At 41.9% G+C, this 14,931-nt stretch overlaps 1 protein-coding gene across 1 annotated transcript in view; it reads left to right on the top strand.

The window, feature by feature from the left end:
* The window catches only part of LOC144492309 (immunoglobulin lambda-1 light chain-like), a 35,722-nt gene extending 21,357 nt beyond the window's left edge, over positions 1–14,365 (top strand). The window contains exon 6 of the mRNA XM_078210300.1: positions 13,965–14,365. Within this exon, the coding sequence (XP_078066426.1) occupies positions 13,965–14,138 (174 nt within the window). The 3' untranslated portion in view covers positions 14,139–14,365. The remainder of the gene's footprint in view (positions 1–13,964) is intronic.
* Positions 14,366–14,931: the final 566 nt, after the last annotated feature.

The raw sequence follows: 14,931 nt of genomic DNA, 5'->3' as shown, positions 1-14,931 counted from the left end.
CTTGCACCTATGTTACCAGTTTTGAGCTGAATAGTTTCTGTTCATAAAGCGGGCATTTGTAGCCATTTTGTTCCTAACAACTGCTGATAAAGTCGCCACATTCAGCAAAACTATTGTCCTACAGAATGCAAGCACTGTCTTGCTGCCTCATCCCACCAAGCACTGCTGTATCTTGCTGTTGATGAAGTTTCACAAAATGTATACTAAAAGCAAATTGCATCCACTTTATAAATTAAAAAATACATGTTTTAAATGGGAGATATTTGTCATTCAGTTGGGTCTCTCTTTAATTGACAGTCTCTTGTCAGCGCTTTCTCTCGTCTAAGATCATTCACTCTTAAGTCAGTATGGTGTTAGTGTTCTCAAACCATGTGTTTTTTTTAAATTAGCCTAATTGAGCCCACTTACATCAGTCCCCCCTCTTGGCTGTTGGTCAAAGACCAAGTAAGGCCACTACACAAGATGATCTTAGTAACTAGCCTTGGTCCTTAAAGAACAAGTTGGTTACTGGGGTCTACTCTTGCTTATTCTGACTGCCATCACTGCTGTTGTGCTTTCTATGGACTTAGACAGTCCTGATCAAATATGCAATTACTGCTGACACTTGTTTCACAATAAAAAATAATATAATCCCTTACAGGATCGATGTACCCAAATAACCTATCCAGCTTGAGAGCCAACCACCAAAGATGAATTGTTCAGGGTCTTTGAGTTTCTTCACCTCCTTCTTGATGTGTACAACCAGACTAGTTATGTTTTCTGTCTGATATATAAATGCAACATTCCAATCTAATTACTGCCCATGTCCCTCCCCTTGCTGCCACGGCGTAACCCAATGCCATTCTGTACGCATGGCAACCATCTCAGAAATTCATCTTCACAAGGGCAGTTGCTGTATCATTTGGCAACTTGTTCAAACTGGAGCACACAATTATAATCTCTTGCATTGTTCTAGCCACTCCATATTGGGGAAACACTGTGCCAAAAATGTTCTCCCTCTGTAGTAGCACGCAGATGTCTTGGCAAGCAAGGGAGTTTAAGAGTATGAGATGTGCACGGAAGATTCTCTAAGGTAATAAGAACCCTTCATCCAACAGGAAACCAATACGATTTGCCGCCAATATGACCTGTTGTATTACTTCTTGGACTATTCTTCGATATTCGATTCTCCATGCACCATATTGACCACTCTTTCCTCCACGTTTTTCCCATTTATCTTTCTCTTCCTCTGATGCTTGTTCCTGTATTTATTTCACATCAATGTCTGCGACTTCCCTGGCTTGTGCGGCTGCCAGACCCGCTGTTTGAATTCCGTCTGGGCTGTACCAACAGCTCTCTCATATTCTCATCAGCCTTATCGTTTGCCCTCTGAGTCTGCATTTTAAGTATTTGTTCAATCGAACAAATGTGCTACTTGTGCTGAATTACTCCCTGGGATTTGTTCTCCTGCAATTCCTGTTCCTTCGCCATTCACCACCGTCCATGCCATGTGGCGTTCACCATTGACATACTTTCTGGCTCTATCTACATACAGATTAATCACTCCTTCCCCTGCGAGTGGTTCCTCTGCTAACCTTTCGCTTGCTGTTTCTGTCACTTTCACGACACATTCATGCTCTGTCCCTTGCACTGTTAACTCTCCTGCAGCATTCTCTCTGCTGTTGTCTCCTGGAAATATAGGAGTAGCACCTCACTGGTCTTATTCTGTCTCCATGTTATTGGGCTTCTGTCACAGCTTGCATTCCATCGTTCTCTTGACAGCTGTCAGTCCCAAGGCAGGGACCTTTACACGGCCTGTTTTAAACTGAAAAAGCCTGCTTCTCTGTATTTCCCCATATTACTTTCTCACCTCTAGGTTTTCCTCCCTTAATCAGGTAATGTCAAGGTTCGGCAGGTACAGCATAATGTTCTACAAAATTCCTGTAGTAATTTAAAAACTCCAATATTTGTCTTACCCCTTTCCGGGGAGACATCTTTGAACATAAAGCATAACCTTCTTCCGGTCCTCTGGAATTTCCACTATTTTACAGAATTCTATGACATAATGGCATTTTTGAAACAGAAATCAAAGTTTTCAATTTGATTCCAGACAGTAATTTATTTCTATTGCTCGTGGTTTATCTTAAATGGCATAATGTTATTAAGGTAGCTTGCTTTCAGCGCATTTTCTTAATGTCAGAATTGTCCCAAATGCAGAAAAACAGAGTTATGGGCTTTCAACTGTTCATAAGTGTCTATTTAATCTCTTGATTTTTAAAAGCTTCTTCATCCACAACAATCACTTAAACTGCGTTTTACTTTCTAGAATCTCGTTAAATGTATATTCCTTATGACCATTGCTGTTCTGTGTATCCATCAAAGGAATCCCAGCTTTAATTCCGTCCTACTCTATTTACCTGTTCTATAATGTCTCTTTGATGACCCTGATCACTTCCCACATCCCATACCTATTCCTTTCCTTTAACGTTAGTTTATTCCACTGGGTTATTTCCCTCATTTCTGATTATACTAATCTGTGAATCATTAAACACTCACTCCCATACTTCCATGTGTAACTCTTCACTAAATTCTCTCCCCATACTAGATTTTGATTCACGATAATACATTTACTGTATTTAACATAGACAAATGAATTCTGGAATGCCTTAAAGCTGCTGCAAAACCTTAAAACAAAAAAATTCATTCTGTCTGGGACAGAATGGGGTCAAATCTCTATTTATTTCAAAAAAGGGCAGAGTACATTTTCTTCAATGGACATCATCAGGTCAAAATTCCGTACTTTCAGAAACTAATTCTAAGCTTTATCTCATTATTCGTTTTTGTTAAGATCAATCGAAAACAAGATTATCAGAATCGCTTTTAAATATTCCAATTCCCAACTATAACTGCTAAATTAAGACTATCATATTTATTGACTTGGAGGAGGGGGCTGAAGGGTGGGTCAGTAAATTTGCTGATGACACCAAGATTGGTGGAGTAGTGGATGAGGTGGAGGGCTTTTGTAGGCTGCAAAGAGACATTGATAGGATGCAGGGCTGGGCCGAAATATGGCAGATGGAGTTTAAACCTGATAAGTGCGAGGTGATTCATTTTGGTAGGACAAATTTGAAAGAGGATTACAGGGTCAACGGCAGGGTTCTGAGAAATGTGGAGGAACAGAGAGATCTTGGGGTTCATATCCACAGATCTCTGAAGGTTGCCACTCAAGTGGATAGAGCCGTGAAGCAGGCCTATAGTGTGTTAGCGTTTATTAACGGGGGTTTGAGTTTATGAGCGTGCGGTTATGTTGCAACTGTACAGGACCTTGGTGAGATCACATTTGGAATATTGTGTGCAGTTCTGGTCACCTCACCATAGGAAGGATGTGGAAGCATTGGAGAGAATGCAGAGGAGATTTACCAGGATGCTGCCTGGTTTGGAGGGTAGGTCTTATGAGGAAAGGTTGAGGGATCCAGGGCTTTTCTCGTTAGAGCGGAAGAGGATGAGAGGCGACTTCATAGAGGTTTATAAGATGATGAGGGGGATAGATAGAGTGGACCTTCAGAGACTATTTCCTCGGGTGGATGGAGCTGTTACAAGGGGGCATAACTATAGGGTTCATGTTGAGAGATATAGGAGGGATGTCCGAGATAGGTTCTTTCCTCAGAGAGTGCTTGGGCTGTGGAATGGACTGCCTGCTGTGATAGTGGAGTCGGACACTTTCGGAAATTTCAAGCGGTTATTGGATAGGCACAGGGAGCACACCGGAATGATAAGGAGTGGGATAGCTTGATCTTGGTTTCGGACAAAGCTCGGCACAGCATCGAGGGCCGAAGAGCCTGTACTGTGCTGTAATGTTCTATATTCTATCTTCTTTCACTCTTTAACTCTCCTTACAATTTCCGAAACACAACGCCCCACCACCTACCGAGAGCACACACATCACCTCTCCAAAAATTGCAGAGTTCAAATCACTGTGGAATTCGTATCCTTTTTTTTTCAGAATTCCCTTGGTCTTCGTCCGTTCTCAAAATTAAGCAATTTCAAGACCCTATTTGATTTTAACGTGTCTGCATTAATTCCACTAAAAACACTAACTCCTGGTATTTGGAAACGGTTTAACAATTGACCTGCAATTTACAAGCATTCACACGAGGGCGTTCCGACCCTTCTGATCGGCCCTCTCTGTGTGTCACAGGCTGTCTTGGATACTCACAGCCTGTCTGCCGTTCTCTCTCTGTATTTTGTAAACTTCCTGAGTCCCACTGTAAGCCCACCTGGTACTCTCACCACCCTCGCCCCCCACGCCCCCCCCCCCCCCCCGCCCTCCCCCACAACACCCCCTTCCACGGGGACTTCTGACGCTCTCTCTCGAGCGCTTTCACTATTTTTGTCTCCTAATCACCCCTTAGCTGTCGTCCTGTGAGGACCTCTAGCGCCGATAACCTCTGTCACTTCTTGGTGCGGCACTCTCTCTCTCTCTCTCTTCGAGTGGTTCAGTGCCGGATTTAGGCATAAGCTAAACAAGCTACAGCTTGGGGCCTCACAATCCATAGGGGCCTCACACAATTTCAGAAGGTTTACAATGAAGAGAACATTTAAGAGCAGATACCAGAAAAGAAAAAGAAAGCATCAGCTTGAAGAGCAACTCAAAAGCTTACCAAAAGTTGACAGTTAATTTACTCCAGAGACAGATAAGGATCCGCAAACCCAAGGTGATCCTCAAAGTCCAAAACAACCATAGCCTAGTTCATCTGCTACTGAGACAACAGAGGCTGGAATCTCAGCTGAGGAAAACACTGGAAGTGATGCAAATGTGAGCGTTGCAGAGCCGACATCCACGGTTGAAACAACATAATTACGTTTCCAGTTTTTAAACTGTAACTTTTTAACAAGGGGCCTCCAAGCTTTATATAGCTTAGGACCTCACCAAGTCTAAATCCGGCACTGCCTTGGGTGCAGCTCTCTCTGGCCCTGCTGGCTAAGTGATCGAGGTATTTTTCACCGCGGTCCTTCGTATTGAATGCCCTCAAGTCCTCACGTCTGCCCTACCGCATGCCTTTTCAGTCCGCTATGGAGAGCGGTAGCTTTTGTCCATCCACACCCCTCCCCCCCTCCTCTGAGCGCGGTTTACTCTGCAGTAACACTGTGGTCCACACACCCTCACGTCGATTCGCGTGAGTCAGCTTATGGTCCTGACGGCCTGAAAAGGACTCCTCTAACAAATATAAAAATATACTCACCCTCACTTAGGAGTCGAGTCCTGCCAACTTATGCCAATGAAGGCAGCCGGTGGGCAGCGCCAAATAATTGATGAGGTTTTCTTTAGAGGCTGTGCATTGCTACAAATTAAGCCAACATAGAGACTCACGAACTCAATGTACTGATTCTAAGACGTGACTTTATCAACCAACCGATCGAATGGAGAATGATATAAAGAAGCCCAGCACTCCAGGTAGAGAATGCGGGCAGCCCAATATAACTCTGAAGCGCAATGCCTCCGTGAGGGCAATTATACATTTTCAAAATCAGATTTCCCACCTTTCCCGTAAGCATAATCCAGTAAACATTCCAACAAATCAGTCAATAGCCATCCCTGTCTCCGACTCCAGCCAATAACAACTAACAGCCTGACCTCCTGGGATCTTGTTGGTCCTTAATTCTGGAGGTTACCTCCCTCGGTTGCTCAGCAGCACGAGATGCTGGACAGTGAAATGGTAGAATGATTCCCAAAGACTCAAACACACTTGGCACACGTCCGACCCTGAGAAAATCCTTATGTCTTCTTTGCACCTGTGTTTGGAGCTGTATAGTTCTATTCATCAAACTGGTATTGGTAGACGTTTTGTTCCCGACAACTGCGAATAAGGTGGCCGCATGCAGTAACACCATTTTCCTCGTAAATGCAGGATCTGTCTACTGCCTCATCCATCAAGCCCTGTTGTACCTTGCTGTTCGCTGAAGTTTCACAAGATGTTTTCTGAGAACAAACTACATCCACTTTATGTATTCAAAACGCATGTTGTAAATGGGAAATACTTGTTATTCAGTTAGATCTCTCTTCAAGTGACAGCCTCTTGTCAGCGCTTTCTCTTGTCTAAGATCATTCATTCTTAAGTCAGATTTGTGTTAGTGTTCTCAAACCATGATTACGTGTTTTCTATCAGCCTAATCACCCCCCCCCCCCCCCGACCCCCGACCCCATAAACATGTGCACAGATCCCTGAAGGTGACAGGAGAAGGAAAAAGGGTGGTTAAGTATGCATATGTGGTACTTGCGTTTAGTAGCACAGGTATGGAATCAAACGGCAGGGTAGTCATGCAGTAATTACATGAAACTGTTGTTAGGCCACAACTGGAATGATGTGTGCAGTTCTCGTCATCACATTATCGGACGTATTTGATTGGATTCGAAAGCGTGCAGAGGAGATCTACCAACATGCTTCAAGTGCTGGCTGATCTGAGACTTGAGGAACGGTTGGATGGACTGGGGCTGTTTTACTTGGAGAAGCAAAGTTTAAGAGGGGAGCAAATTGAGGTGTTTGAGATTAGAAGGGACGTTGACAGGGTTAAAATGAAGGCAGGTTTGCCATTCAAAGTGGGTCGATAACCCCATTGCTTTATGTCAAGACGCTGAATGCTGACAGGAGCGATGAGGAAGATTTTGTTCAACCACAGGGTGGTGCATCTTTGGAACTCACTGCATGGGTGGTTGAAGAAGAAATGCCGTCATATTTAAGAAGTAGGTAGATAATAGCTTTCACTGCCATACCCTCCAGAGTTTTGGGCAAGTCACTGAAAAATGGGATCGTTGCAATCAGATATTTGTTGGTCCTAATCACCGCTTACTTTCCTGTTAATGCCTAAGAATCTGTGGCAAATTTGCATTTGAATTTTACGAATAACGTGAGATGAATATTTAACAAGTTCACTCGTGTTCTCAGAGAAGTTGTTGCATGTTTTGGACCCAGAGCCAGGGAAGGAAAGGCAAGTTTGTTCCGAGTCAGGATGCTAGATGCTTGAATGGGAATGCATGGCATTGCATGTCTTCTGCGTCTCAGTCGTAGAATATGTGTATTTGGGAAGGTGGTATTGAAGAAAATATGGTGAGTTGCTTCAGTCCGACTTATAGATCCTACACACGCTGCAGGCGCAGTGTGCCTTTGGTGGATGGAGCGAATACCGAAGGTGGTAGATCGCGTGCCATATCGAGTAGCTTGCTTCGGCTTGAACCATATCGAGATCCTTGGCTTTTAAAGCTATACCGCTCCAGGAAAGTGAAGGTTATTCCATTGTACACCTAATTCCTGTCCGGTTAAATCGTGGACATAATTTGAAAGGCAAGTGGTGAGTTCTTCACCGCAGCAAACCAAATATTGACACTCTCTTTTCGCTATTGTATTTACATTGCTCGTCAAGTTGCGATGTTTTTCAATGGTAACATCGAGAATGTTGATAGTGGATGAAATAGCGACAATTACATATTTGGATATGAAGGAGCTAGTTAGATTCTCTCCAGTTGAATAAGATAATTGCCTGTCACTTGCATTGCGTGAATGTTACTTTTCACTTATCAGCTGGAACATCATTGTAGTCCAGGCTTTTTTTGCATATGTATATCGATTGCTTCAATATCTGGTGACGGCGAATGTTGATGAAAATTTTGTAATCGTTGACGAACATTTGTAACACAGATATGATAGAGCTAAATATTGTTCGACCTGGAACACACAACTGTGAAACTCCTGATGCAAGAGCCTGGGAGTGAGATTTTTGGGCATCTACGACTGCAAGCATCATCGTTTTGTTCGGCATAAGAAAAACAAGTTCGGCGATTGACAAAATTATCATTGATAGCAGTTTTAGAAAGTGCCACGATGCTGTGCTGTAATGCTAGCTCGCTGACATCAAGGGATTTATTCGCTTTACCTCTTGAATCCAGCCCAAAATCTCGTTTCCGACACAAGTTTTAAAAAAAAATCTGAACAGAACGAAGCGGCCCTGGTGGAAGCAAACCTGATCGTCGTTCAACATCGCATTGCTCTCTAAGTGTCAAATTGTAGATCTGGTGGTCTCAGCTTCCATCGCTTATCTAATTATCGAGAGAAGACAGATAGGCTGATAATTGGCTGTGTTGGATTTGTCTAACTCTGCATAGTCAGATAAAGAATGGCAGTTTTTCACATCGCCCTTTTGGTGGCAGTGTTGTAGATGTTCTGCAACACTGTCTCGGGGTGCAACTCGTCAAGCGCAGACCTTTACTAATACTGCGCTCACGATGTCACGATCCACAGCCTTTGCCGTATGGCACATGGGTATAATGCTGTTTCAACGGAAAAAATACTTTAAGAATAATAATAACCACTTTTTGAGCCGTGAAACTGGCTCCTTTGATTGAGGCGAATTTCCCTTTTCGCCAGGGAGGCGAACCTGAGAGGACGAGGGATAGATTAACCTCGGGCAGGATTCCGGCTTCAGGGCTACTGCGGCCGGAAAATCCTCGTCATTTCTCCCAATGTAGCATTGAACGAAGCACCAAATAAGTGGAAGCATATCTGTGGAGGATATTCGTAAACTATGCATTCTGTCAGATAGACCACTGCGGGAACATAATATTCTCAATTCCACGAAAGGTGGGCGTAATCTAAACATTGATCAGAGTAAACTACCACAATCGCGTTTGTGTTTTATAAACCAATGTTATGATGAATAGCGAGTGCAATTGTGATTTTCAGCCTTGTAAAGGAAGTCTCGAAGGAAACGGGATGCAGCTGTTATTGAGTATAATTATTGGGAGATTGACGAGTGAGGGAGTAAAATTTGAAATTTGAAGGGTAGTATGACTTGTTTGCAATTTTGCATTTCAACATAAATTTACTTTTGTTAAGTTTTCTTCTGGGCTAGTGCAGCGATGACCAACCTAATTGAAGATCTCTTCTCGAGAGCAGGTGAGATCTGATAAATATCGAACTGGCCTAATATCGTTCTGTAACTGTCAAGTCGTGGAGTCATTTGAATCTCAGTAGTACAAATAATGACGGCTACGTTCAGCTGCATGACGTGCAACTGGAGTAATTACCATAAATTTGCTGAGTAATGGAGAATGGTGAGGAGAGAGTGAATATTCTCTTACCATTCTATATTTTCCATTTTCCTCAGTTTTTAGCAGAGCCAAAGTAGAAAAGCTGCACGAAATACTTGAGTTTGAAAACAATATTGAATAATAACCTGACAGCAGTTACATAAGGGACGGAGTTTTAATAGTTCTGATAGAACAGCCATTGAGCCCTGCCCCATCTCCGGGAGCCTGAGGGCAAGTGAGCTTGCCACTAGGGCAGTGCCAGCCTGGCAGCTTCGCATGGCGAGATGGAAAGCCTCACATTAAAGGGCGGTACAGATTGGTTGGTGAAATAAACAGAAGATGCGCAAATGGAATTCAACCCTGGAATTCGGAGGACTGGAATGGAAAGAATACACAATGAACAGCAGGACGCTAGGAAATACAGAGGTACATATGCATAGGTCCTGACCGCAGCAGCATAGGGAAATAACGTGGTTAAAATGCACAAGGGGTGCTTGACTTTTCCAGGCAAGGCATGGAATATAAGAGGTGGATATGAGAGAGCTGTATGAAAGACTCAGTAGGCCATAGAAGAGAAATGTGTGCCGTCAACGTCGGCAAACATTTGGATGGTTCAAATTCTGCTGGAAAATGTGCAGAGGAGAATCATTTGGAGATTGCGTGGGCTCGACTGTTTTTGCTGGTCGGCTGGATAGGCGTGATTGTTCTTCTTAGAGCAGAGAACTTTGAGGGGGCACCATATGGAGGTGAACAATATAAGAAATTGTGAGAGAAAATCCTTAAGGATGAGTAAACCGATATAATTCTTTGTCATGGTGGATAATGATGTAGTTGAGTCTGAGACCTGGATTCTGAATCCCAATAAAGGTAGTTATGATGGTATGAGATATGAATTGGCTATGAGAGGGTAGGAAGCATGACTGAAAGAAAGGAGAGTGGGCAAGCAATGACAGACAATTGAGGAACGAAGAGCTGAGCTCCAGGAGTTTGCACATTCTCCTCGTGTCTGCGTGGGTTTCGTCCGGGTGCTCCAGTTTCCTCCCACAGTCCAAAGATGTGCGGGTGAGGTTGATTGGCCATGCTAAAATTGCCCCTTAGTGTCCTGGGATGCGTAGATTAGAGGGATTAGCGGGTAAAATATTTCGGGATATGGGGGTAGGGCCTGGGTGGGATTGCGGTCGGTGCAGACTCGATGGGCCGAATGGCCTCTTTCTATACTGTAGGGTTTCTATGATTCCTAGAAGTTGTTTGTTACTGTTTGCTGCAAGAGTGGTAAGGGAGCTGTGGCCAAACCATGGATTGCAAGAGAAATTAGCGGTTTTATTAGATTCAAAGAAGAAACATACAAACTGGCAAGAAACAGTTATAGACCTGAGTATTGGGAGCAGGTTAAAATTCAGCAAATAGGACCAAGGGATTGACTTAGAAGGGGAAAATGGAGAATTAAAGAAAGACACCGGGCAACATAAAAACTGACTGTAATAGTTCCGATGGATATGTAAAGAGAAAAAAATTTACAAAACTAATGTACAGTCAGAAACAGAAAAAAATCATAATGCGGATCAAATAAATGAGTGAGGAACTAAATTCGTACGTTGCTTCTGCCTTCACAAACGAAGACATGAATAATGTACTGGAAGTTTTGAGAAAAACAAGTTCGAGCGAGGAGCTGAAGGTAATCAGTATTAGTAGAGAGATGGTTGAGCGGTCATTAAGGAGATTGAACGTGGATAAAGCTCCAGGGCTAAATAATCTCCATCCCAGAGTGCTTAAGGAAATGGCCCTGGATATTCATATATATATTTATATATATTCGAGAGTGACCATAACGCCAAGAAAGCGCCATACTGCCATTAAAGAAAAGGACAAATCGGAACAGACATAAAAGTGCTAAATTGCAGAGCACACCATTTTCTATGCTAAAAGGTGAGCTTTCGAAACAACATCTCGAAGGGGAAATAGCTTCAACTTAGTGGGCGACCTTCAAAAGCTAGATTCTATGAGCAAAATATAGATAGGACCCCGCAGCAAATATGGTATCACTGCAAAATCTCTGGCAAAAGCAGGAAATTAAAACAAAAGTCAGTCACAAAATTGGATTACTGCAGAAAGCAGCAGAATAATAGTACGGATGTTGCAAAAGATGAAATTAGAAAAACAAAGAAATGTAAAAAAAATTGACACGTGCAAGGCAGGACAATACATAGAGGTTTTGCCATTACATGGAGTGCAAGAGAATTACTGAGGCAAAGATGGCACTTATCAAATATGTACCAGCTAACATGTGTTGATGCAAAGATATGGGCAATGTTGTCAATGAGTAGTTCCTCTTTGTGGTTCGTAAGGGAAGAGATGACAGGCATCATGAGAGCGCAAGTTTTGGAGGGACTGACGTACTTGAAGATGGTAAAATCACCATGGTGGGATGAATTGTACCCAAGCTGTTAAAACACCTAGGGTTGGAAAAGCGGATTGCCGGATCATGTTGAATTTTCATCAAAGCGAGTTACTATATGATTGGAGGTCGGTGAATATTGCACCATTATTTTGGAAAGGTTTGAGGGACTGCTCAAATAATTATAGACCAATCTGAATTTGGCGTTTGCCAAATTATTACACTTAGTTTATGAGAAACAGGATGACATATCATTTATAAAGGCAACTATCGATAAGGGACAGGCAACAGCTTTTATATCTTATCAAATTAATCCATTGATTGAGCTAGGAACAAGGGTTGTTTCTGAGGCAGTGTATATTTGTGCAGTCATTTGATAAGGTGCTACATTTCAGACCAATAAGAAAAGTAACCCTCTTGCATGAGGAGAAAAGTGACCATTTGATTGAAAAATTCGTTCAACAAGAATGAAAAATTGTAATGATGAAACAATATGCCTGCGTCTGGAGCGTAACTTCCAGTGGCATTCCAGAAGGCGCAATATTGGGTCCTGGATGGTTGTTACATGAGTGTTGACGCGGAGACAGGATTGAACATTCCGAAGATTACACGAACATTGACCGTGTAGTTCTTCATGAAGCACGGAGCCATTGTTAGGTGGAGTGGGCAGAAAATAGGTGAATAGAATTCAACCAGTGTAAGAGTGGAGGGCAAATAAAGCATTGGGATACTCAATAAGCGGGAGGATATTGAGAGGGGTAGCGGACGTGGGAGATCTTGGGGTGTATGCTCATAGGTCCCTAAAAGTGGCAGGTCATGTGGATGAATTGGCAAAGAAACCAATGAATATTTTCATTTTTTCAATGAGCTATGGTCGATAAATGTTGGAACAGTTCCAAACAGTGGTTTCGTCGCAGATGGAATTTTGGGTAGAGTTCTAGTCTCCAAAATACACCAAGAGGACGATGGCTCCAGATAGCATGGAAAGGATATTTAAATGAATGTTGCAGGAAATAAACATTGAAGCAATGAGAAAAAAATGTAGATTGGATCTGTTTTCCTTGGAACCAAGGAGAGCAAGCGGTGACTTAATTCAGTCGTATAAAATTACGAGAGGGCAGAATATCATAGACAGGAAAGACTTAGCTGATATATAATTTACTCAGGAACGATTTCAGGTGATGACTATAGAATTGCAGGGGGCATGAAGGAAACTGTTTTTCAGCAAGCTGGTGCTGGCACCTTGGAATTCACTGTGCGAGTTGACTTTTCAGGCTGAAATGGACAATGCTTTAAAAGGTACAAGGATCTGAATCTGCCGTGCTGTAAGGCAACGGAATCGTGCTGGGCAGCTGACTTAAAATAAGCACTTTCCTGCTCTTTTTTTCGCGGTGCAGTAATGATGGACTGAATGTCGTTTCTTTTCTGCAACAGTTTTTCTTTCGTTCTACAGGTTCTAAAAGAGTAATGCTTATTTTAAAAAAAACAAACATGGGAATACCGCATTCCTGGCACATTAGTTGAAATTCAACTAAGCTCATGTCAATGAAGTTAGGACGAAAGAAAAGGCGCAAAAACTCACAACCACAAAATAAATTTGGGAGAAGCTGTTGGAATGTCTTTCGGGATGGAGTGGCAGTATCGTGCAATCATTTAAGTAAAAGTTGAATGTGAGAATAAGGATACCTGAATGCTGCACTGTACCAAGCTATTAGGAAAAATAAAAGTCCAGCCTCATCGTGTGGTCACTCAATTTAAATACGTTTCCATACTATTTCTGCATGTTGGAATGGCCATGCAAATTGAATGCGCGTGATCCAATTGGAGCATAGAAACGGTGCATATTTTTGCAGGAACCTGGAGATCAGAACAATGTCTACGAAATATTTTAAAATATGAGTGAAGAGCGTCAGTATTCTAAGTGGTAAGACAGCCGAATCATGCTTTTAAATAATTTCGAGACGATAAAAATTGTAAAAGATGTCGTTTTCATAAGGATGAGGTGTATCAGGCATGCACGAAATAATACAACAACACGATTTAAACATATGGGGATTGCCTCCTAATACGAATAGTACCTAATTGAAATCGAGAATGAAGATGAAAACTATGCATCAAGGTTGAATGAATAATTCAGATTATGCATCTTTAAATACACCAATAGACACATGGCTATCTGATCTTTCTGTGCTCAACTTGTTTATGTTCATCGAGTATACGCTTGAAATTGAAGGCGGGAAACCAAACGACAATATCTTTCTTGACGCACAACAATTTGACATACATTTATTTACGTACAAAATGTGAAAATAATCATTCATAGGTCCCTGGTTATAGCGTATTGTGTAGGGCGGTGTCAACATGTAAAATAATTCTACTTCAATGTCGTTATCACTCAGGTATCCAAAGTCAGATTTTGTAGTAGAACATCGGGCTGCGCGTCCAAGTATTTTTTAACTATCTATCTGAAAAGGTGTCATTAAATGTTTGATATTTCTATGTCTACAGATCCGGGAGAGAAGCGACAATGGCAATTTGGCGTATGCAGCCCTAAATACGATTGGTACGGCTAAGAGAGGAATGCAGAAGCAGAAGGAAAATTGTACGGAATATGCGGCAGTCAAATTAGAGCCGAATGAAAGAAATTTGGCATTCTTCGGCAGGGACTTAATATACAAATGATTTCGGATCAGAGCACTGAACTTTGCTGGTAGATCCTTAAGCGGATAACGTACTTTCGCCGTGTGGAATGACTCTAGCGTTACTGGGATGAAAATAGTATAGTTCTCGTTCATATATATGATAGTGTCCGATAATACTCAGAGTACTCGTTTTCCGTTATCATGTATTTTTGCTTGAATGCAGAATATGTACATTTCACATTACTGCCTTCAAATAAAGTAAGTTACAATACTGGTCCTTCTAAATATTTACAACACTGAAAGAGTCCTTCGGACCAGTAAGTCATATTGGTAATTATATTCCACAATCTCCAACGACACTTCGTCAGTCCTCTGTGATATCCGTTCTTTTTCTTGTCATTTCGCCCTTACCAAATCGTCTAACTTCCAATTGAATGAGTGAACACCATAAATATCCCTAGTGCTGATTTTAATCACATTATCTTTTTTTTACTTCTCCAAAAGTTCGTTTTAATTTATGCAGCCCATTTTCTGCGAAATGCATTTATTCTTGCATGTCTGTTGATGAGTTTTGGTTCGAGTCCACTCTGTCAAATACTTGAGAACATCTATCAGGCCACTGCTCAGAGATCCAAGCTTTTCCGTATTTCATGAAAGCATGACATCTTAATTCTGGCTCCATGCTAATTAACAAAAAACCTTGCCAGTCGTTCTAATTTTTTTTTAGTCGTGGTCAAAACCGTTCACGCTGTACTCAATGATTTATAATTTATGCAGATGATTCCATTATATCTCCGTAGATCTGAAATCATGTCTAAATAATCTTAGAAACC

Source organism: Mustelus asterias, chromosome 4, assembly GCF_964213995.1.
Source record: "Mustelus asterias chromosome 4, sMusAst1.hap1.1, whole genome shotgun sequence".
Classification (NCBI taxonomy): domain Eukaryota; kingdom Metazoa; phylum Chordata; class Chondrichthyes; order Carcharhiniformes; family Triakidae; genus Mustelus; species Mustelus asterias.
This window is presented reverse-complemented; position numbering and strand designations above follow the sequence as displayed.